General features: G+C 39.4%; 2 protein-coding genes across 10 annotated transcripts in view; one reads left to right on the top strand and one right to left on the bottom strand.

The window, feature by feature from the left end:
* The window catches only part of GPR146 (G protein-coupled receptor 146), a 49,713-nt gene extending 30,290 nt beyond the window's left edge, over positions 1–19,423 (top strand). The window contains exons 1-2 of one of the 4 annotated variants that reach the window (XM_064673102.1): positions 2,472–2,781; positions 14,622–19,423. In XM_064673102.1, the coding sequence (XP_064529172.1) occupies positions 2,523–2,781; positions 14,622–15,670 (1,308 nt within the window). In that variant the 5' untranslated portion in view covers positions 2,472–2,522 and the 3' untranslated portion in view covers positions 15,671–19,423. Of the gene's footprint in view, positions 1–2,471; positions 2,782–12,152; positions 12,304–12,332; positions 12,736–14,621 lie in introns of those variants that run through there. The other 3 variants (XM_064673104.1, XM_064673105.1, XM_064673103.1) reach the window with 3 other exon arrangements.
* C16H7orf50 (chromosome 16 C7orf50 homolog) overlaps positions 1–24,478 on the bottom strand; it is a 123,011-nt gene that overhangs the window by 60,774 nt on the left and 37,759 nt on the right. Inside the window, exon 1 of one of the 6 annotated variants that reach the window (XM_064673123.1) lies at positions 11,973–12,059. The exons of the other annotated variants lie outside the window; for them this stretch is intronic. The gene's annotated coding sequence lies outside the window, so the exon portion shown is untranslated. Of the gene's footprint in view, positions 1–11,972; positions 12,060–24,478 lie in introns of those variants that run through there. 6 annotated transcript variants of the gene reach the window in all.

Here is a 24,478-nt window from a genome sequence, read left to right on the forward strand (position 1 = left end):
TTCATATTAACCAAGTTACTTGTAATTATGAACTTTAAGGTTGTGCATTAACTTTGCAGAACCATCAGCAATGAGAACCGTGTTTGGGGGAAGATGGAGAGGAAACTGTTGTATTTAATTCAGCGCATTAATCAAGCCAATAGCAACAGCAGACTGCAACAAATTGAACAGGTGAAGAGACCCTCAAGGCTTCAGTGATCCCTGCTGCTTAGTGGTGGCAAAGAAAAAGTGCATTAGGTTCTGTGTGTGTATCATGCTCATACCAGAGTCCTATTCTGCTGAATTTCTACCACATGCACAGCAAAAGTATCTGGCTTGTGTTTAAAGGTGTTTTAAGTTTGGGCTAATTTTCCTGACAGATCACAGAAGAGGCTCCACCTTCACTGAGGCTGGCGCTTGCTGACTTTGCAGTGAGGCAGAGTTAAAAAACAAGTCACTAAAGTAAACCTCAAACAAGTCTGTTTGCCATTTCCCCCAGTTCCCTCGCAGCTGCCTGGCCAGGACCCAGTCTCAGCACAAAGCCACATCCATGGGTCTGTCCACAGGTTCTTCATTCATTTTAGGGTTAATCTCCTTTTCAGTTGATAGGTAAAAGCATATATTAAATTTTACTGCTTTGGGAAGAAAGGAAAACATAAGAAATACCTGGGCAAGTTCTACAAGTATGGATATTGTTAAAAGTTGGACCTTTACGGTCAAAGCACAACGGTCTCCTCTGCCCCACAACTACCCCAGGTTTCTACAGATGATCAACTACCACTTGTCACTACAAGCAATAGTTACACAGCATAATTGTGTTGGGGATTATGTATCTCTACACTCAAACAAACCTCAGGAAAGCCTGCTAGACAAACCCAACCAGGATAATGGAAAAGGTATTAGGTGGTGGGCACTGCAAACTGAAATAAGTGATGGACTGGTGGGGCCTATAAGAACAAGCAGTTGCCTCTATAAAACCCAGAGAGCAGCAGACTTGAAGGAGCCACATTATTACCTTCTGCTCTCCCTGGAGACAGAAGGAGTGCTATTCCATCTCCTAGTCCCTGCATTCTTCTCCTGCAAAAAGCCCATACGCTAAAGTTTATGAGGTCTGAATTTCAAAAGGAAAGCACACCTCACCTTCAACTCCATACCCAACTGTCACTGGCATTTTATCAAATGTAAATCAACACAGTTTGGGGTTTTTTCCTCTGTGTTTCAAAATACAAACCATACATAACAGCTTATCCAAACGAGTGATAAGTATGAAATACTATAAACCATAAAAAAAAAAAAAAAAGGAAAAAGCATAATCCTGGGCTACCCCCCATTGTCTTCTCAAAGAAATGTTACTTCTGAGATTAAAGAGGTACTTGTTTATTTAATAATTTGACCAGTCTCCAACAATAGAGAATCTAATGGAAAATACTAACTTGGGACCTACAAACAGAGCCTCTGTGTTATAGAGGTTGTAAATAGAGACTTGGGGGGGCTTTAACTTTAATATGAACAATAGAAGCATAGCCAAAAGGAACAGAAAAAATAACTGAACTAAGCAAATACTTAGATCATAAATACTGACACTCAAAAAGTTCTCAGGTGGCTTAGAGTCTGTCTTACAGTCCTATGGTACTTAGCCTCTAAGATACCATAAGAATAAAAATATGCAACTAATGGTATAAAATAAGAAAATACATTTATACTACATACATTTAAAAAAACACATATACTAACATGAATGACAAATTCTTCTTTCATTTTATGGGTCAACTCCTTTTTGGTCGATAAGTAAAATCATATATTAAACTTTACTGCTTTGAGGAGGAAGGAAAACACATAAATTAATTTTACATTACAGTTTAAAAAGGCAAATTATTTAAGGACTATTTGTATTCAAGTTAAGTAGAGAGAATCATGATATTACACACTTTCTATTCAAATGGAAAGAATTTACATTTACCTACCATCTCATTAAACTAAGAAGATAGAGCAGTAGCATTTTCCTTACATGTTTTTTTCTTCCCCAATTAATATGTTCTTTCTGAATGCTTAAAAGAATTCTGAGGTTTACAGTAAAGTACTTTTTAAAGCACACATTGGCTCTTTTTCAGCCTAATGCTGGTTACTGTCTAAACTCTCCAGAGGCCAAGTGGATGTTACAGGCTTTTGCTAAACAGCGTTGTGCTTCAGAGGTGGGAAGGGATATGACTGCTGGCAAACACAGCTGTGATGAGTAGCTCTAAAGAAAATCAGAAACTACTAACAGAATATTTTTGCCATCTTGGCTTATTTTGCTCTGGGTCTGTTACCCTGTTAACAGGCACAGCTTTGCAGAACAGCTACTCCCGTGGTAAAAAGCTTTTGCTCCACCAAAGCCCCCCCTGGTTTGATGCGGCCGCTGTTTGTCTCCCGTTAGGTACCGACCCCAAAAGGCTGAACCGCTCCCCGAACCGCAGCTCGTCCTTTCCAAAAAAAAAAAAAAAAAAAAAAGACCTCTCCAAACCCCTTTCCCAACCAGGGACAGGGGGCACAGGGCTGTCCCTATGGCAGGATCAGGCCCTTGTTTTCGCGTGCGGCCGAGGCTTAAGGGATTATGTGCAGGGATGTGCGGGGCAGTCACATGTGTCAGAGCCCGGTGCCACCGCCGAGGGCAGCGCCGCTTCCCCAGCTCTGCCATTGTTCACTCCTGCCACAGAAATGAGAGACTGGAGCTTCTGCTGAGCTCTCCTGGGAAAGGGTCCGACTTGAGGGGCCAAAATGTTTCTGCCGGCCGTCAAGGGACAGCAAGGCAGAGCCTACCAGGTGAGGGGTTTAGCACTTCTCCTTTTAGATTTCGGGTTTTTTTAAAGAGCCTAGAAACACTTTGCACTAATGCATATAAACCTCTGATCAATGAATGAATGGTGCCATCGTTAGAAAACAGTGTTTGGGTTTTAGGTAACAGTTCTTCAGGAAAAACATTATTGTTTGAATTTGTCATGCTCCCACTTTTATCTGGTTGGCTAAAAGAAAGGTTCAGTAGCTTTTCTTATGCATATCAATTTTCATGCACATTAGGCTGGATTTCTCACTTACTGATTAGGTAATGACTGTGTGCTTTTACGGTTTTTATTAATCACTCTGAATATACAAGATCTAAATGTTCTTGTCTATTAAATCTAGAAGCTGTACTAGAGCAGAAGTATAGCAGAGGAATTGATCAAAAGTTAATCCAGTTAGTCTTTAATAGAGAAAAAAGTTCTCAATGAAAGTGAGATCTTTGTGAATCTTTTATTTGTAGCATAGTAATAAACACACAGCAAACTAGACTGTGAAATACTACTGCAAAGCAGATAAAAAGACACATCAGTAACTAATTAACTAATTATTCACAATTAAATTGCATTTTCATTTATATTATAAGAGAAGGCAAGCCAAAGGCAAACTACAAAGCACCAAAAATTTCCTAACTGCTTTCAGCAGAAGCTTTGAATAAGCAGAACAACTGCTGGCCTTTTGAGCCTCCCTAAGCATTTTTAACTACACTAATCACCGTAATATTTGCAAATCTGTTTTCTACTGTATGTAGCAGAACACCTACTTTCCCTTAGGGCTCTGTCAGCTGAACTTTATGTTGTTCTTATACAAATGCTAAAGCAGCACAAAAGGCAGCACCCTATTTGTCATGCGGGCATCACATCCTTCAGGTGTCTGATTGGCCCCATCACTTCAGCCCGAGCAGAATTCCATGGATTTCTACAGAAGCTGGACTGATTCTGAAATGATGCAAAAAAGTTAATCAAGTGTCTGGACAAAGTGATTCATGTGGACATCAATGTTTGTGATCTGCACTTCAGAATGATTCATTTGAACTCACGTGTGCAGGCTCTGAACATCAGACAACAGATTATCAGAATATTCTGCATATTTTCCACAACAGCTACAACAAGTATGGCTCATTTAATTGAGGACAGACTAGCAGGCTCCAGTGACCTCCCTGCAAACTATGCTTTACTGTTCATAAGCACCCAGTGCCTGTGTGGGCTCTGTAAAAACATCCATTTATCAATCATTACTAAGAAACCGGCTCTGTGACAAACTAATTACTCCTCAGGCTTCCACTCATTAGCAGAGGAGGAAGCAGATTATATATTTATTTTTGAGGTGGGCTGACCCTGGCTGGACACCAGGTGCCCACCAAAGCTGCTCTATTGCTCCCCTTGTCAGCTGGACAAGGGAGAGAAAACATAACTAAAGGCTTATGGGTCAAGAGAAGGACAGGGAGAGATCACTCACCCATTACCATCCTGAGCAGAATGGACTCAATTTACAGAAAAATTAATTTAATTTATTACCAATCAAATTAGAGTAGGGTAATGAGAAATAAAACTGAACACCTTGCCATGCAAACCCAATATAATTTCATATATGGAGGCTCCTGCAGTAACAAATCTGCTACAGAAGTCGTGCTGGCTTCCTGGGGTGTGCAAGACTTTTAAAGCAGCGTGTTACCTACCAAGGACACTAAAAAATCTCTACAAAAAAACCTGTTCACATTTTTTAAAGAAGTGATTGCTGTGCACCATGTGAATCAATACACTGCAATTAGTAAGCACTAGTATTTATTTCCATGTCATTTACTTGGCTGTAGTCCCAGGAATTTGTACAAATCCTAACCACGGCTTTCCAAAGTACCGTGGAACGGACACACTGTGGATAACAGGTGGCTACAGGTACAGATGTTTTTGAAGAGGGAAGCTTTAGGTTTAAACAGTCCTGGTTTACAGAGCTCTCAGACTCCTTTGCTCATTTCTTCTCCTAGTACTACTTGGGTTTTTCTGCCCTTGGAAACATTTTCCCAGCCTCATACTGGGCTGGAAAAACAACACCCTTTAGGAGTATCTAAGGAAGTCTCCACACCCACAGACCTGTGAAAGGATGGCCAAGGACTCAAATCAAATCATCAAATACTTAAACCTGTCAAACCCTTTGCCAACATCCCAGAACAGAAAGTGCTAAAGGTTATTCCTGGCTTTTTCAGGTTTCATATATACATATGGCTGCAATGGGGAGCCCTATAAGAAATCAAGTTTATTGGGAGAAAATTTTGATGGCTAAGGGGTAAAAAACCCTGTCACTGATAAAGTAGAGGGAGGAGTGATACATGACAAGCAGTACATGGACAAGTCAGAGCCCATTCATGTCTGTAAGATGCCTCTTAATTAATTGCAAGCCCCTTCTCCAAATCTTGCAGTCTAATAATAACCTTAGATCAGCATTAATATTATACTTGGACCCCCTAGAATGTAAAGTTAAAAGATTTTTTTTCAGACATTATAAATGGAATAAGATGTAATCAGTAATTGTTCAAGTTCATCCAGGAGGCAGCTAGAAAATGCTATTTCCTTCACCAAGCAGTGGAAACGAAAAGCCACAGGAGTGTCAGGAACAAGATGTCTCGGGCTTGCTGACAATTAACAGAAAGATATGTTTATCTCCAACGGATGTGACAAATTTTGAAGTCATTTCAGCTTTAGCGCAAATCTGCTGAGGGACGATTTTTCCCTTCAAACTCTAAAACTCAAACCATTTTCGTACTAATTCCTGTATATGTTATCTGATACAGGACTATGTCAATATTTCTGCATTTACTGGAAACCTGGTCCCTGCAGTCAGAGTCTGTTCCACAACAGTTTCCTACACAGCCAACGTGATGTCTTGCTGATAAGTCACTGGGTCAGCTTTCGCCGACGTTTCTAATAGGAAACAGCATTATATTATAGTTTCCAGGAAAAGTACCATCTGTGCCTCCTGTCAGTCTTTGCAACTGGCACCAAAATATCTGTGGGGAATGTTTCTGTGCTGCCAAATTTCAGCAGTGTTCCCTGCCACGAGCCCTGAGCTGACAAACAGTGGGGGAAGATAAGAGCTGCTGTTTCCACCCTGCCAGCTCACTGTGCCAGCTCATTTACAGAGTAATTCCAGCACAGTCCATGCACCTTTGACACTCCTTTCCTGGAATAAATTCAGTCTGCAATGCCTAGCATTGGCATAATTTGCATTAATTTTGACTGGTGAGAATCTTTCTTCTTGACTGGAGTGATGCTGATTTACATAAACCAGAAGTACAGACATTCCTTACCTGGAACCTGAGCAGCTCCAAAATGCTGGAAATGCAGAAATCTGGGCACTTGCTATTTTGTAAGAGGTGCAAATGTGGCACCTATGATTTAAAGAAATTACCTAGAGAAACGATTTTACCATAAAACTGCCCTGTAATGTTATATTTTCTCAAATAACAAAAAGGCCTTAGCAGAAAGTTTTAAATTAGTCTTCATGATCTGATAATCTTTATACAAAAAAAGGAACATATAAGCTTCATAAACAATTTCCCCCTCAAACCACTATTAACTGACTTGTTGCCCTCCAGTTTAAGTGTCTGTACATACTGGGGGCAAAACCCCCTAGAGTTAAACATTGATGATTATCATTTAAGAAAGATTCTTTAATGATATTGGCCACCTAGTGTATTCAATTCCTTAAAACAGAATAAATGAACTAAATACTTTAACTAAAAACAGTGGGATAAAGTGTGTCTACTGTGTAAATCTACCAAGTCCCATCTGTTCTGAACATCAGCATCACAACTGCAGCCTTCTGAAGGTCCATGTAACCTTTGTTAGATCCACTGAGTTGAAATATTTCATATGAAAAGAATCTGCAACTTACATTCACTTTTAAACTGAACGAAAATATTTTCTTGTGTGCTTTACAAGAAACTGACATTTTATTTTTTAATTTGGTTTCCATGGTTCAGTTAAAAAAAATAATATATATACATAGCAACTCTCAGTCACCTTGACACTGAATTTTATTTAAGTTTGTTGCCACTTAGCTTTAAAAGAGGATAGCTGCATCAAAATCAGCTTCTAAGGGCTCTGACAACACAGCCCAGAACTGCAGCAGTGCTAACTGGCTGTTCAGCACTCTGAATGGCGCTGTGTACTCTGCTGATGATTAAAAGCTGTCACTTCTTGTATTCCAACTGGTCAACTTTATAAAATCCAGAACCCAAAGCACCTTATGTAAGCTGATTTTCTAATACTACATTCATTCAAATTATTCCTGTTATTTAATACACCGTAAGTTACTGGAAGCAAATATGAATACTAGGAAAATTACAGGGGCTTTGTTTTGCATATAACTCAGGTTTTTTTAAAAAAGTATTATCTAGTGGCTATTTGGGCATCTCAAAATTGTATCTCATTTCAGGCAGTGAAGCTGCCTGTAGGTGAATAGAAGTAACCATTGCATAAATTCATTCTGCCTGATGGAATCCCCATCTGAAGAACTGCACAAAAATAAGGTATTTCACCTTTTGCAGCAGTGAAACCTTAACCCACCACACTTATATGATGTATTAAGAGCTGCAGTGTTCACTCTAAGGTGAATTCTTTTTTGCTGCACATAAACGCTAAAAAAGAAACTATATGTCATGTTTTCCATATTAGAGGCTCTTACAGAATTCAGTGATAAAGCTGGAGTCGGGAAGAGGTGGAGCAGGAGACCAGTCACACTCATCTGATACTGGGACACTGAGAGAACTTATCAAAACACGACTGAGTTTATAGAGTTAACCCATGCAGAGCCCTGTTCCCGAGCAGCTGCCAGGAGGGCACAGCCACTGGCAACCAAACCCCCACAGGGGCTCCACTGCAAAGAAACAAACAGCACAAAAAGAGGAGGATTTATCCAGAATGGCAGATGTGCCTGGCAGATAATATCTGTGTCTGAACATGGGATTCCTTCCACACGAATCTTATGGGGCCCTAATGCTGGACTATCTCCTCTCCACAGAACTTTGACCCTGTAGCACTGGGTTATTAGAACCTTCCAGACCACTGTCACAGTGACTCTCTCCAGCAGATCTAACAGGCTCTTAAAAACACCACTTGGCAGTTTTTATTATGGTTTCCAGAGTAGTTGATCTTTTTTGTCTTTCTTTATTGAAGTACATTATCTGTTCTCATAAGCTTTAAGCTGCTTAAATATTGAGGGGTGGAAGAGAAACTGAAGCAAATAGTTATCCATGTCTGAGGGGTACACACGTTGTTCTGAGCAATCCTCTATGAACTCTGAAAACAGAAGAAAGTTCTGTAGATCTAACCTATTAGAGAAGATGCACATTTTAAAAAACAGTTGCCATAACCTAAAATCAAGTTTTCCTCTTTCTTTCAAACCAGAAGAACATCTGAACTCATTTGTTGATGCTTAGTGACCTGTGACAGCAATTTGCAGAGACTTACTTCTGATGTGGCCTTACATGAACTCAGATTCCAAAGAGCTGAACAGTCTAAATAGCAACAAAGTGTGCAGCTGACATTGTTAACAGTCATATTATGTTAATACCTTTACCTTATATTATTTATATATTTAGCAACAACACCAAAACATCAAAACAGGGGAAAAAAAGTGCATCTATTTAGGTTCCCAAGAGGGACAGTAAGCAGATTATCATGGCACAAGTGGGATCTGAAGGACCAGGCAGCTGCTATGCAGATGATTTACCACTAAGATGGTGCTCACAGAATGAAAGGATAAACAAGTGGCAGAGGTTGCCAACGTATGTGGAACAATAAAGAAGGTCACAGGAAGGAGCTAAGCTTTGAAGTGCTCTGAAAACAAAATATAGTCAGAATTTCTAGAAAAGCAGAGTGAGCAACCTCAAGGGATGAGCAAAGGGCAAAGAACAGTTTTCAGAAACATGAGTATCTCTGTACTCATCCCACATGCAACAGAAATACATCCTTATAGTTCCTGACAATGTACCTTTTCCTGTTGACTCAACATGCCTAAGAAAAGCCTGGGATGTCCCATAGGAAAATAACAAGAGAAGTAGAAGTGAAAGAGTACTTGGAAACCCTGTCATAAGTCAAGTATGATACCGTGTGTCGTATGAGCAAATAATGGTGGGAGATGCAACTTTAACTGTAAAGGAGTCATCAGGGAGACATAAAGAGGAAAGCAAGAGCCAGGCAGATGTGAAATGCAAGACTTCTTTTAAGAACAAGGAGATGTACATAAGAATTTATGCCTGGACAGAAGGAACATTTAAGAAATAACGCTGGCCCAAGGGGAGGCAATAAGCTATAAAGGTGGAAATGGGCACTCAAATTGTGCAGAATGAAGCTGGAGTAGGCAAGAGTTGGGTCGTATGAGTCAAAGGTTTCCTTGGGTTTTGTTTTTAATTATTGTTTTGCCGCTACTAAAGCAAGTTATACTGCAAAGGGAGAGGGTTTTCTAAACCCTGAGCCTAGTGAAGGGTGAAATCAGTGGGACCATGTTCTTCCATTAGTTCACCTGCTGGGGTGGCCAACTCCTTGCTCCCTCTCTTCCAACTGACCTACTCTTGCTTTTTAATCTGTTCCTTTTTAAGCATCCAAGACAGACTTATATTCAGTGCTACTGTGTATCAGTTACTCTTAATATTTAGTTGTGCCTGCTTTCACCTTGCATTGCACTGAACTAACCACGCTACAAATGGAGCCGATATCAATTACAAACTTACCACCCGCCAAACTGGTCAATGGTTGCGCCACAAAGACATAAAATGATAGGGTTGGAAGGGGCCTGTTTTTCAGCCCAGCCCCCAGTATCAAGCAGGATTTTCTTCTCTACTCATGTTAAAAGCATTTTATCTGAGCTGTATCATTATATTATAAACAGCACCAACTCAGCAATTGCATGAGGAAAATATATTCTGAAACCTACTTGCCTGCACTGCTGCATTTTCTTGCCCCTCACATCTAACCTGGGCAATTGAGTTTTATTTTTCTGTATATCCAGCCAACATGTTTTCTGTTAATCCCTATGGTATGTACATAAGCTAGTAAGCCTAAAGAAATGTCATGTTACCCAGGCTGAGACATAACAGCAGTGTGACACTTCATCCTCTCACACTTGAGAGTTCAGAGAATGTTCCCCTTGAGGTACAGCCAATTGCAGGTTTGTTTTCTTCCAGAAATATTGATCATCCACTATTTAAAGTTCTAGGAACTAATCCATAAGTAATATTTAGCACGACACTTTCAAAAACTTTCAAACCCTCATGAGGAGCTGACAGTCTATTAAGTCATGGTTTATGTATAAATGCAGCACTTCTGGCCAAGATTTTTAGTTTTCTCAGTCTAGATCTGAAGCAAATCTGTGCTGTCCAGCAAAGCTCTACATAGGGCCCTGCCTTCCCTTAGGCAGCACCTTTGGGTTTCAGTTTGTAGGAATTAAGAGATCCTGTGGGAACTCAAGAAAACATGATGAAGTTATGAGTCTTAGGCCTTTTTAGAGACTTGCCTTGTTGGCACCAGCTTTATTAGCTATGTACATTTATAATGATATTACAGCTTGTGAAAACACATATTCAGAGGTCAGATAAACTAGGTAAGAGCTACCTAACATATAGATGATAACAGAGCAAGCAAGTAGATAAACCATTTAGTGTATAAACAAAAAAAAAAATCAGACAGTGCTGCAGCTGGATAAAGGTTTGGGGTCTTTAAGTCAAATAAAATAATCTGAGTGTAGAATGGTCATGCTTCAAACTGTGACCCAACCTGCTCTGCAACTTAGTGCTGCATTATGAATGAAAATGCCTGAAAAAACCTGACTGCAGCTATGGACTCTGTAATACAACTGAGCAGCACTTTGTTTCTTTCTCATTAATTAAAGTTCGTTTCATGCATCTTTTCTAAAATAATCTTTGCCACAAAGCGCTCTCAACTTTTCCTGTTGTGTTTTAAGAAGTTTTTTCTTAAGTACCTTATGCAAATTTGTATCTAAATAAAACCACCTTCAGCTTTAATGGAGTGTAAAGAAATTGGCTTTTGGCCAAGTATCAGCACTCTAAAAGTACTTCTACACAAATACCTTTCCTACTTTGCTGTTTCTCCCATCAACTTCTGATGATGAAAGTCCTTCTAAAGTTTCGAGGCAACAAACACTTGATGTCACAGTTTGTAATATGGAGTTATCCACAGCACATATACAATTCTGTGTGTGGACAATGTATCAAACAGGACCATAGGAAATTTCTGCCATTTGGGAGTTGCAGTGGTTTTACATACTGATAATGAACCTTTAAATACAAACCAAGCAGCACAGACAGACCTTACCTAAAAAAATCCAACCCAAACTGCAGTCAGATAGAACTCAAACTCAGTAACCATTTTTAGTGTTTTTCTGGTATTTTTTCCATAAACACCTGCTTAATTTTACAGGAAGGAGTTTTACATTGGTGTTTATTTGCTATGGAATAAAGCCTGCAAATTTGTAAAAATATGACAAATTATTTTGAGAAAGCAAGGCAACACTGTTTTGATTGGTAATATCAGTTAAAAATACATTTCAAAGGTACTAACTTTATTTCATTAGTCCAAGGAGTTTATGTATAAACAACAGAACAACAAAAAAAAAAGTACAAAAAACCCACAACAGTACAAAACTCAGAATGGGATAAATTATCAACCTGCAGTTCAAAAACTTTTGAGAAATGAGGCATTTTAAAGTTGTAGAAAATTTCCACACATCCATTAACTGCAAGTGACACGCAAATACTCTTGAGAGCAATCAACTTTTTAAAAAAGGAAGCAGAACTGAACCCCGTAACACCATCACAAAACGAGGGTCATGTCGTAATGCCTTTTCACAACACCAAAACAATCTCCAAATTCAAATTAAACACTCAGAAACTTTTCTTCCTACCTCGTGCTACAAGCTGGCTCATGTTTGCCAGCACCACAAGCACCTGTGCACTTTGTAGTACGGGAATTTTTAAATACCGATTGTTCAGGATATATTGCCTATAAAACTGAAACCTCAAAGCTACACATTCTCATCCCGGGTTAAAAATAAACCCCACGCTCTTGAACCAGGGGCTGTTGATTGCAGTCGCAGGGAATGGCACAGCCTCTGCAGCGTCCCCAGAGACCCCCAGCGCCGATGACAATACCACGACAAACCTGCGTGCTCCGGCAGCCCCGTGTATTTTAAGCAGTAAATCTGAAACCCAGAGACTACAAAAGCGAGCTGGATCCAACACAGCTCCGACCGGAGCCTCTCACTTCTTGAAACTGGCTGTAAACAGGGAAAGGGAGGGGCCAGGCGGCTGCCAAGCCAAGCAGAAACTTGTGAGTAACTTATAGAGCAAAAACAAGTGCAGCGCAGGCAGCAGCGCCCAGGCGGGCGCTGGCACGGCCAGCACCATGTTCCCCAGGAGAACCACGCCGGGGCCTCGCGGCCGGCTTCCTTCCTCGGGAATGCGGCTCGGAGGAATGCCAATGTGAAGGGAAGGTAAGAGGCTCCGGAGCGCGGCGGCCGCGCCGTGGGAACGGCGGGCGCGGAGCGGCGGCGGGCGCGGAGCGCTCCCCGCTCCCTGCCCACGGCCGGCTTTCGTTTTCAACCTGATCCCGGGTCTAAAAGCAAGGAGAACCTGGGAAGTGCCGCGGCCGGCCGAGTCAGGCCACTGTAAACAAGAGGCTGCAGCGTTCACTTATGCAACAGAGTCAACCTGGGACTGCAGACAGAGCTCCTTGTGACCGGAGAGGGAAGGGGGTCAGCTTAGACTGAGCGAGTCAAGCTGCGTTCAGGGATCGCAAGGACTTACCCAGACACGGTAAAACTGTGACGGCAAAACTGCCTTTAAAAATGACAAAAGAGACGGCTGGGTGAGAAGTGCTGAGCTGGGCCTGCACAGCACAGCAAACAGGTTCAGTGCCTTCGCCGGTAAGTGACCATTAAACATGGGTGATTTCGGCATTAGTGGCAAAAAATATCTCACCTGGTAACTTAAAAGTCATCAACAAAATTTCTTACGAAAATATTTCTATTTGGATTTTATTTTTGCTCATTTCAGATGTAAATATTGTAATTTTCGTCAGATGACTATTTAACACAGAGAATCACCTGCCGTTTCTATCACTATTTCATTGAAACAGAATCGTGTTAAACTGTGTAAAGAAAAAAGGGGTAATTACTAAAAACACTTGTGAAACCAGACATCCCCCTGCTCTGTAAAATACAAAGTGTGGTAGCAAAGACTGTTGATCTTCTGAGACAATATACAGGCAAGTTACTCTGTGGCTGATGTAATTCAGTCTGGAGTAATCAAAGCTACATGCTTAAGGATAAACCTACATAATGGAATTACGTGATTGTATCCATGCCTGTGCTTAGTCACCCTTGCACTCACCATAATGCATATATTTGCAATATCTGGTTCCAGTCTGTTGCTTTGCTTGAATCAAGTCATAACAGTTCAATGTAGTTTTGGTTCCCTTCAACTGCGCAAAAAACAGCTTTGCTTTTTCTTTCTTAAAAACTTAAAACAACAGATGCTTCCTGAAAACAAACTGGGTTGTTTTCAGTGCTCAAAAATAGCATGGGGATGGAAAGACAATGTAAAGATATGATACAGTCCATTCATATGCAGTACTATAGCTAAAAAACTGAATTGAGAAAGTGAACCAAAAAAGTAAGTTTTCCCACAAAGGTGAAAACAGGCTTTGAAAACAACAGAACTGCAGCTGGTACTGCTGCCACAGAAGTCACTTCTCTGAGGAAAGCCAGCACAGGACAATGGAATAAAAATTTGCTTGCCCAGCTAAAATGACTGTATTTTTAGCCTGATTTCTGGCACAGGTTATGGCATTTATAAGAAAAATGTACACAAAACAACTGCAATGGGAAATAAATCATGAAAGTTGACGTGATTTGGGGGCAAATTCTGTACTGTGACTGAAGTGTCAAAGAATTAGCACTAGAGAGAGGCACCCATGTATTCATATGCTTACAAACCCCACGCTGTGTAATTCAGCCATATGGTTCACGGAGTATAGCATGTTGTCTAGTAACATTCATTTTCATTGCACAATGTTTATTGGGGATTTGATTAAATCTTGCTCTCTCTCTCTGGAAAGAATGCAGGTATGTGTGCTTACACTTTTCTGTACGTGCTGAAAGGGAAGTGTGCAAAAAACCACAGGAGTGTGTGACAGTGTCGGAGTACACGGGAAATCACCTGCTGCATAAACTCCACACTGGCCCAGAAATGAGCTGGCAAGAATCCTAACTGTGATTTTAAGTGCAGGTTTTGAGTTGTACTTTAGAGGTTATTTCTTATTTCTGCATTTTGGAAAGAGACTTTTCACAATTGCTTTGAAGTTCAGTTATTTCAGTTAAAACGTTATCTCCTTACTGACCATAAAGCAAAGATGGCTGGATAACAACTGATAGTAGCATACTTTAAAGAATTCATGCTATTTTGAGAGGAAATGATAGCTAACTCTTGCCTTTTTTGAAAGTCAGGCTGCCCTGATATTAGGTTCCTTGGACTACAGAGGTCCATTGTTTTTTTTTTTCAGAACTAAATGGTCATAGGTTGGAAGTCTGAATACAAACTGACCTATTAAAAAAATCTAAATCTTTCATCTCACTTCCCAGTTCCTCTAGTCTCACAACATTTTGAATCACAGATTAGTTTCTCCTAGACTAACAAGGTCAGCTATGTGATGCATATAATCTTCAAGTTTAAAATGTTTTCTTCACACTATACTGCATTTCACTTACAATATAATGTTTCAACAACACTTTCACTATTTTTCTCTCTACAGAAAAGCTGGTAACCAGCAAAGAAGACACAAAAGCTAAAATCACTATGTGGAGCTGTGAAGCCTTAATCAACAGTACTGAGAACAGTGAGGACCAGCATCTCTGCCATGACTTCGACCTTGTACTGTCCATCTTTTCCCTACTCTACCTCATTATATGTTTCCCAATTGGCCTTTGTTACAACGGCTTGCTGGTCCTAGTTAACCTCTACAACAAAGCTACCATGACTATGCCAGATGTTTACTTTGTCAACATTGCCATTGCTGGTCTCATCATCAACGCTCTGGCACCGATGTACCTTCTAGGTGTTGCCAATACAAAATGGGCCATCTGGAATTCCAACAATGAAGTTTATATTACCTTTCTTATTTTATTCAACGTCTCGTCCTTAGTTACAATGTACTCTACGACACTGCTCAGTCTGGACTACTACATCGAACGTGCTCTCCCCAGAACTTACATGTCGAGTGTGTACAACACCAAACACGTCTGCGGGTTCATCTGGGGCGGTGCCATGCTGACGAGTTTTTCATCTCTCCTGTTCTACGTCTGCAATCACGTGTCCACCAAAATAATTGAGTGCTCCAAGATGCAGAACCAAGAGGCAGCGGATGCCATCATGGTGTTCATCGGGTACGTCGTACCCGCCATCGCGGTGCTCTACGCGCTCACGTTAATCCTGCGGATACGCAAAGAGGCCACGCCACTGGATCAAGACACCGGGCGGTTGGATCCGTCAGTGCACAGGCTTTTGATTGCCACAGTCTGCACACAGTTCACGCTGTGGACACCCTATTACGTTATTCTCTTGGTAAGCACATTTACTAACCTGCAAGGAAGAATTGCGGATATAAATTACATTCGAATATTGCATTTTACCACGATTTTATCCAAATTCTTGGCTTTCTCAAGCAGCTTTGTAATGCCTCTGCTCTACAGATATATTAACAAAAACTTTCCCAACAAATTGCGACGTTTGCTTAAAAAGATACACTGTGGGAATCAGGGGTGTTCTCACGAGCGCACAGTAGTACAGCAAGTCATGACATAGGTGTGACAAACCCCCCTGGTGCTCTGTTACTGCAGTGCTTGGTGTTCTTGGGACTGTGATACTGCTGTGTTGGCACTCAGAGACATTAAAGAGTCCCAACCAAGAGGCTGGAAGGAGCTTCCACTGCAGCTGAATGCAACAGTCTTAATTTTCAAATAGTTGTTTGCTGAAGTCGCGTGAGGCTCCGGCCAGTGTGCTGCAATACCTGTGACATCTGATACCTTCAGTGCACTGAACTGGTTACAAACTCTGTCTTCATGTCTCTAATCTTCCTGTCTGAAGAAATCACTAAGCAGTTTATTGAAGTCTTGACTGAAGACACAGCACCTTGTATCTTGTATAGAAAAAGGTATTACCTTATTTTCTGTACAAAGAAGTGATAGTGCTATCCTTGATGAAGTAAATAGCGTTTTTCAATGAAGATTATATAGATGATCTTTACTGAAGATCATATGATCCAATTATACATGCCCAAATAGTAAATGTTAATTATAAATTAAATTATTTAATTTCTTTCTCCATCACTGAATCCCCTCTAAAAGAAGCCTAATTTACCATTTTCAGAAATTATTTTCTCACACCAACTAACCTGTTTTAAAGTTTATGGTAAAGTGATTTTTTTTCCTAGCTATAACAATTAACAAAAATGTGTTTTAATTTTCCAGTCCTTTGTTTGCATCCTAAAACATTTCAAGAATCCAGAAATATTTATTGACTAATTCTAAGGGAACCTAAAGATGTTTGTTCCACATATGAAAATGAAGGACACAGTGGTTTACAAAGTTAAATCAGAATTTAACTAGTAAAGATTGTCTGGCTAAGTGTTATGGTCCACATATGTTCATGTAATGAGAGTAATTATCTTAAAAAATAAATATGTTTATGATTAACAGTTTGTATTTTCAAGGGATATGTTTGCAACAAATAAATTAAACTCTCTTTAATCTAGGGTATCACTAAAGGTTTGGAAACCATATAAAATTCCTCAATATATACAAGGTTTTAAAATGGGAGTAATATCTAGGAATCCCAGTCAGCATCAGCCTTTGCTGACCTCCCAGAAATGGAAGTGCCTCCCAATGGGATTCTTGGATACACAGTAAAGTCTAGTTTCTGTATTTCACAGTAGGGATGAAGAAATCCAGCCCAGATCACCAAATTCTACTGGTTTGATGAAATACATAAGAACCACAAACATGCTGCAGGAAGCACATGAATAATTACCCACAACAACAAACTACAAAGCACTGACCCAAGAACTGCCTGTTCCCGTGCTGCTGTTGCATTATTGACAGAGGGGTACAAGTGAAACTGAGATTCTCCCACTGGTTTGGGGGCCAGGAGACATCTTTGTTACTCTCCCTGCAACACCACAGCATTGTTTTGTTGCTTAATCTGTCACAGCACAGTTCAAATTCCACGTGACTTTATGCAAAAAATGTGGCTTTTCAAGCTTTAGGTATAATAAAAACATGGAGCAAACCCAGATCTGAATCTTTTCCATTGCTTAGAGCACAATCTCATCTGATAGCTGGTCCTATCTGTCAGCAGAGGCACATGCTTAAGTGCTAAGGGGAAAGCAGATGAGGAACAGACTTTTCATACCTCTTCCCTTCAACATTACTCAATTTCTTCTCATAGTCATCTTTGCTTATCTTCTTCATACACAAGCATCTTTAAGTTGTCAGCATTTTGGTGGAAGACTCTCCATTAGTCCTTTTTTTAACAACTTTTCATAGTTTATTGAAATCTTTCTAACCCTTAAAGACTATACAGTAAATAATCTTACTTCTATGGTGTTTTCTCCACACAAAAACTATCCAGCATAACTACATCAGTTTACTTCACAGTTTTAGCCCTTGATGAAAACCATGTTAAGGAATGAAGCTGTTCTTTATCACTCTGTCCAACTCACACACTCATTTATAGTGCCTCTATGCTGATACAATACTGGATGTTTTGCTTGATTTTTTTCCCTCTTGAAAGGTTTTCTATGAATTTCTGCACATCTTGGTCATTCAAACTCACTTCCACACAGAAGTACTTAAGAAAAAAAAATCTTTCCTTACAGCTGTCAAGCAAAGAGATTCCTCCTTCCCATCTGAGGAAAATTAGGTCTCATAATGCACCACATTAAATCCCTCACGTAAAATCTGTTAAAGAAATTCTGTCCCATTATGCAGGAGGAGTTCCAGCAGGGAGGAACTGCCTTATCTGGTGTGAATAGGGGCTTTCAGAACTGGGACACTGCCAGAACAGTGCGGCTGAACAGGCAGCACGAAGTGCAATTTTAACTTCCACGTTCCTTCCTTACTTCCATTTCCTCCTTCTCTTAAGACATCTTACTTTCTGTCTCCAACAGGACTGTTGCCTTTATTTCTGTTCCTTTCTCTCTGTGTTAAATTCTCAGTTTCAGATCATGGCTCTTCTATAATTTCTCTTTATCTTTTTCACTTCTCTGCCCCATTTATTTAAATTCCATTTCTCTCCTGTTCTCATCCATGCTTGGACTTGTATAGCTGGTACTGTTCTACACTCATGTTTACTTCATTTGCGTGACTCCTTTATGATGACCCAAATATTATTCAATGATTTGAATGGAAGCTGCTGTTTAAGAGATGGAGAAAGACAGGGTTTTATGTAATTTACGCTTGAAATATCAAATCTGATTTTTTCCTAATTTTTTTTTTATTGCCACAGAGCTACATATGTTTGCATTTATCCTTGATAAATACTAAATGTGATGGCAATCATAGATACAAACAACTTTGATAATTTAATGAACAAGACTGGTATCCACTCAACCTCTTTTAAGAGATAATTTGATTTATTAGTTGCCTCAAAGCAACTGTGCCATGGACCTGCCTGGCTGCTGTTCTCTTAAGAAAATTCTGGACTTATTGCAGCACCCTCACGTGGTATCTCTTAAAAAGCAGTATCCCAGAAAGGGAGAGCTTTCCAATATTTATATAAAGAAGAGTAGAGGAGCAAGTGCAGTAAAATACTTAAGGAAATACATGTTATCTTAATCTAGAGAGAAATTTAATGGACAAATTACAAAGTTCTCGAGAATGGGGCCTTTCCATTTCAAATACCTGAAGGTTTCTGATGACTGTAAATAGGGGCTTATCTATTTCACATTTAAATAAATATGAATAAAATACTGTATATATGCAAGATAGAAATCAGCCTACTGATGTAAAAAGAATTTGCAAAGAGTTTATTAAATTATTTCTTAAAGTGTATAATTTAAATGTAAACCTCTGAACAGGAAGGTGTACTGTATGCTTCTATATGTATATACTGTGTACTAGAAAGTAAGCACTAGTTAAGTGCCATTATTAACAGTGTTATTTTCTCACAGAATTAAACTTAATATTTGAGTTGATCTATGGCTTATTGCCCTCTTGCTGAACCGCTAATTAAGTCAAATCAATGAACTAACAAAACTGTCGTGCTCTGCTTCTGTTTGAGTTATTAACACAGCTAACTCAGGACAGGTCCTTGTTGACTTAACTTAGTAGAGGTCCTAGTTTCAAAAGTTTCAGAATCAAATTGTGTTGGTCTCTGAAGATGTAAATTCAGTTAATGGAAGAAAGTGATCAGCCACTAGAAAATTTCTGGTTCTATTACAATGAAGAGCTGTGGCCTCCAATATCATGTCAAAATACTACAGAAATGGACTTTCTGGAAAGCTTCATAAAGGAACTATTGACTCATAATACATTCTCAATAAAAAGTGTTTTAAGTGTATCTGGTCAGTGAGATGTGTGAACTTTTTTTGGCTGTCTTGATAAAAACCTATTGTAGACAAGGTTAAACCTGTGTTGCCTCACTAAACCAAACATAACAAATTTCATGACTTGGATATCAAATTTCCAGGCCATAATTTTGACATCATTAAAATCTCATTATTCATCAGCATGAAGCTGGCTGAGAATGAAAGCAAAAAGGCACATAACTCTCCCAAATTTTTTCAGCGTAAAAAATCCTGCAACTTGTAAGACAGTAACAGTGCACCACAAAAATACAAGGATGGAGATTAATGCATACATTGCCCACATCCTGACAACTTCCTCTCCTTTGTGCTGCCACAGTCAGCTCCCTGCAGAACAACATAATACAGTAACCCACACCTCTGTCATCCCAAAGAAAATGTAGCTTTCAGAATATAATGTACCTCATAGCACATTTATTGCAGTAACCACTGCATAAAACCAAAAGATCACTGACCATGGTTCAGTTAGTTTACCCCACATATATGAAAGTGTTTTCCTAGTTATACTTACCAAATTATTCATTTGTTCCCTTTCAATTTCCTGTAAAGTGTAGGAAGACAGCAAATAATAGCAAACTCTATTTAAAATAGTTATTGGTAAACTCCTTTAGAAAAAAAAAAAAGTCAGTCCAAGGCACTTCTGAGCTTTAAGTCTCAGTGAGAAACAAATGAAAATTGCAACTGTCAGAGTGGAAGTTGCAATACTACACCAGTTAGTCAAAGCCTAGTGTGTGACAAGATTCCCTTATTTCCATACAATGGTTTAGAGGATGTTTTCTGTTACTCAAATAGGAGAGCCAGCATCTCTGAACAGTGAGAGTTCAGAGCAGTGATTTCCTGATCCCTCATTCCACAGAGCTTTTAGATACAACCAACATACCCAAAAAGGCTGTTTCTCAGCTGGATTAGTAAAACCCCTTGCATATAACAGAGGCTTGAAGGATCTTCAGTGAGAACAGAGTTAGTCATATGCAAGTTCACAAGCCCACAGCTTTGTGAAGGGAGAACTACATAAATGCAAGGCAAAAGAGTTGATCAGGTTCAACAAAGTCAAGATGTTTACACCAGTACAAACCAGGCTGACATGGCATCTGAATCTGCCCTTTTCTGTCAATACAATGAGATTTCACAGAACTCAACTACATTTTGAAGCATACTCAGAAATACTGAGCATAATCAGAAAATACTCATTCAACTATTATAAATAGGAAAATAGGCCCCAGGGTTGTGAAGAAAATATGACACCGCTCCCAGAAACCTCAAAGGGAGGTAACACTTTTTTTTTTTCTTTTTTTAAAACTGAGATTCAATTAAATTGTTTTTGTGCTGTTGGTACATGCATAGATAATACCCCATACTTATCACTGCTAAATAAAAATGAAAGCAGCACAGTGTCCAGGCTGGAGACCTTCTCGTGAGCTTCACTGCAGCAGCACAGGACTGGTAAAACCAAAGAAAAGCAGAAGTTGCCCAAGTGCTGCTCTCAGTTCTGCTGTGGGCCAAGGACTTGGAGAAGAATTGATTCTTGCCTAAGTTTCTGCAGCTGTAAAGAGCTCAATGCACTGATGAATCTGAAACAGATGCTCATGGATTAAATTATGAAGTTTCTTAATAAGCAAAACCTTGTGTATTTCTAAAATATCTCATGCAATACTTTTTCCAAGTGAAAGCAGTCTAGTGGTACAAGCCCAGCTGTGCAGACTGTCGTGGCAAAAAGGCTGAAGTGTGAAATGTTTGTTCTGTTGTATTTCCTTTAGCTTTCCATTCTATATCAAAACACTTTGACATATGATGAATACCTTCTTTTTCCATCAGGAGAGCAGAGATGTATTCTCTCCTATTTTATCCTTCTCTCTTCCCATCAAGTCCTTTCCTTAACTTGGAAGGCCATATGATTTCCTTATATTCCTTCCTTCTAAAGGACTGGCACTTCTAATTCCATGTACAAGAACAGTTAAAAGTTATTCACAGTCTAAAGCAGGCAGAACCTCTGTATTATTACAAATCATGACAGTAAATATTTTAAAACATCAGATTCTTATCAGAATTAAGTATATAAGTGGAGTATGAAATTAAGTGAATTTATTAGGTATAAAAATATATTTTAAAAAACCTTTTCTATCAAAAGTTCTTCAAGGCAAGACTTACAACCAGAAGGTGAATCTATTTTATCTAACTGTACTTGCACACTTTTTTCCTTCTTCTTAAATACATTATCCCAGAGGTGCTGCCACCGGCACTGATGGGCTCAGCCTTGTCCAGCGGCGGGTCAAGGATCCTTGTGGGTCCCTTCCAACTCAGAATATTCCGAGTGATCTGTGATCTACGGGTTCATCTTGGTGCCAGCTGGCACTGGATCTATCAGACACAGGAGAAGCTTCTGGCAGCTTCTCACAGAAGCCTCCTCTGGAGCCTCTCCCCACGTCCACTACCAAAACCTCACCATGCAATTTGTAATTACTAATTACAAAGTGAATTGAAAAGCCTAGTTTTAGCAAAAAAAAATTTGCAAATTTAAGCTTCTGCAACTCTTTCTTATCTCCAAAACCTTTGAAAGATCATTTTGAAACGAATGCTAGTATTGGGTTATCAAAGCTGTTTCAGAAACTCCATCTGGTGGCCGCTAGCAGAATATTCTTGCAGTTCCCAAAAGATCTGTAGAATTAGTTAAAGGATTTAAATTAATTGTTGAGGGGGGAAAAATCAGTCCCAGTTTCTGGTTAAACACAGATGTATACTAACTGGTCCTGTCTGCAGGCAGCTGCAAGTATTTGTAAGAAGAAACAAAATTAACCTCAACTTCTACAATCAACTGCTGCTGTGAGGGTGAGGTATGTAAGAGACAATTCTGTTGCAAGAAACAAACCTCAGCAATGGTTAATTTTAGTTTTGAACCTAACAGAGGGATATTTAACCAGGCTGTAAGGTCTGATTATTCACAAGGAAGAAATATTTCTAAAAAAGCACGTTTCTTGTATTGTTTTATGAAACATCTGGTACTGGTCATTGTGGTTGACAAGATGCTCCAATCCAAGACCATAGGAAGTGCCATTCCCATTCAGCTCCAGAGTACTGTAATCCTTCTAATTAAGTTATGGTTTCACTAGTTCACAATGAAATAGATTTCATACTTAATTAATACAGACATTTGAAATTTTTCAGGTCAGCCTACGTGCAATTAAATAATCATTCTGGCACCTGCAGTGCTATGCAGAGACCAGCTCTCTCATAAAATTTGCAATTAGAAAAAGCTTTTTTCCACCCTTTAATAGAAGTAGAGTATTATTAGCAAATACAGGCAGTTTTTGAGCCCTTTTAGCTGAGTTACACAGATGATTTACCCCTACTGAGGAATTTATTTTGTGATTGATAGAAACATTACTGTAGAGTAATAATAATAAAACGCTGTTTATAAAACAACTTGCATTACAAACAGTGCTCAAATAAGCCAATACAAAATCACTAATAGTGAATCATGGGCAAGCAACCCTGAGATGTGAAGGCAGCAGGCACAGAGCACCAAGCATGGCTGTTCTAAGATAAAAGGAAGAAATGTTGATTTACAGCAGCCTCTGAGGCACAGGGAATTATTAATACCAGTTCTTATGGATACACATCACCAACTTTGGCTTTTCTAACCCCTTCCTAGCAGAGAGAGAAAGACTATCAAATTTTACAATTTCATATAGCTCCGGGTACCTTATAAATCAGCAGAAGCATCTGAATTTCATTTTAAAAACCACACTCAAAAAACCCTCCCAAAACCAAACATGCAGAGAATATAATACAATAAAGGTATGCAAGGGGGTTTTATTCTAGAATTCATCCATAAACAAAGTTCCTTTAACTTTCTTCTAGCTAGTAGTTCTTAGTTCTATGTACAACTTCCCTCATGTTTTGGGGCTTGGTGGTTTGGGGTTTTGTTGTTTTGGTTTTGTCTGGGAGTGTCCTTTTTAATGTCAAAGGCCTGATGTTCCACAGTGTTTTAATCAAGGACACAAATGTAATTTCATTTCATTTCATTTCATTTCACTTCATTTCACTTCATTATTCATTATTCATTTAACTTCATTTCCGTGAAATTTCATTTACATTCCAGGTGCGTTCCAGGTGCGTTCCAGGTCCTGGTGTGTTTGAACAAGCCTAGAAACATGTTCCAGGTGGTTTCCAAATGTGTTTTGGGTTTGTTCAAGGTGTGTTGTAAGTGTGTTCCAGGCATGTTGTAGGTCCAGATGTGTTTGAACACATCTGGAAACATGTTCAGGGTGTTTTCCAGGTGTATTCCAGGCGTGTTCCAGGTCCGAGTGTGTTTGAACATGTGTGTGTGTTTGCTCTGGGGGGTTTCTGGGTGTGTTTCAGGTGTGTTCCAGGTGTGTTCTAGGTATGTTCTGGGTGTGTTTTCCATGTGTTCCAGGTACACATGTTCCTGTGTTCCAGGTGTGTTCTGGGTCTAGGCATTTAAATTTAATTGAATTTCATTTCATTCGAATTAAATTTAATTTCATTTCAATTCAATTCATTTCTTGAGATTTCATTGTTGTGGCTCTTTGCTGAACAACAGATCACAATGTTTCAGAAGGAAGGCAAGACAGGATCACCATCTCCACAGTACTTCACAGGATGGATCTGCTTGAAGCCAGAGAATTAAAAGCCTGACATTTCCATGGTTTCAGCACCTCCCAGGCCAGAAGTATCAAAGAGTGTTTGTTAGAAAAGACAGAGAGGTTTCTCTCATCTGCACACATGGATATGAGAGAAGGAGCCCTCGCTTCAAATTAAACCTATGGTTGGGGTCTGTCCTCTGCTAAACACATCAGTAACATGGGTCAATTCAGAGAAATTATTGGGTTTGGTAAAAAAAAAAGTGGTTCACATCTGCTTTCTTTATAACAACATCTGTCACTCAGTACTGGATATACTTATTTTGCCATATGAACAGCTAAGGTGTGTTAAAAAACGAACCAAAGTTTTGCCCACCACAGCACACTGGGGGTGGTGGGTGGAATTATGTGTGTTATCAGCCAATCCCT

This window comes from Pseudopipra pipra, chromosome 16 (assembly GCF_036250125.1).
Source record: "Pseudopipra pipra isolate bDixPip1 chromosome 16, bDixPip1.hap1, whole genome shotgun sequence".
NCBI lineage: Eukaryota > Metazoa > Chordata > Aves > Passeriformes > Pipridae > Pseudopipra > Pseudopipra pipra.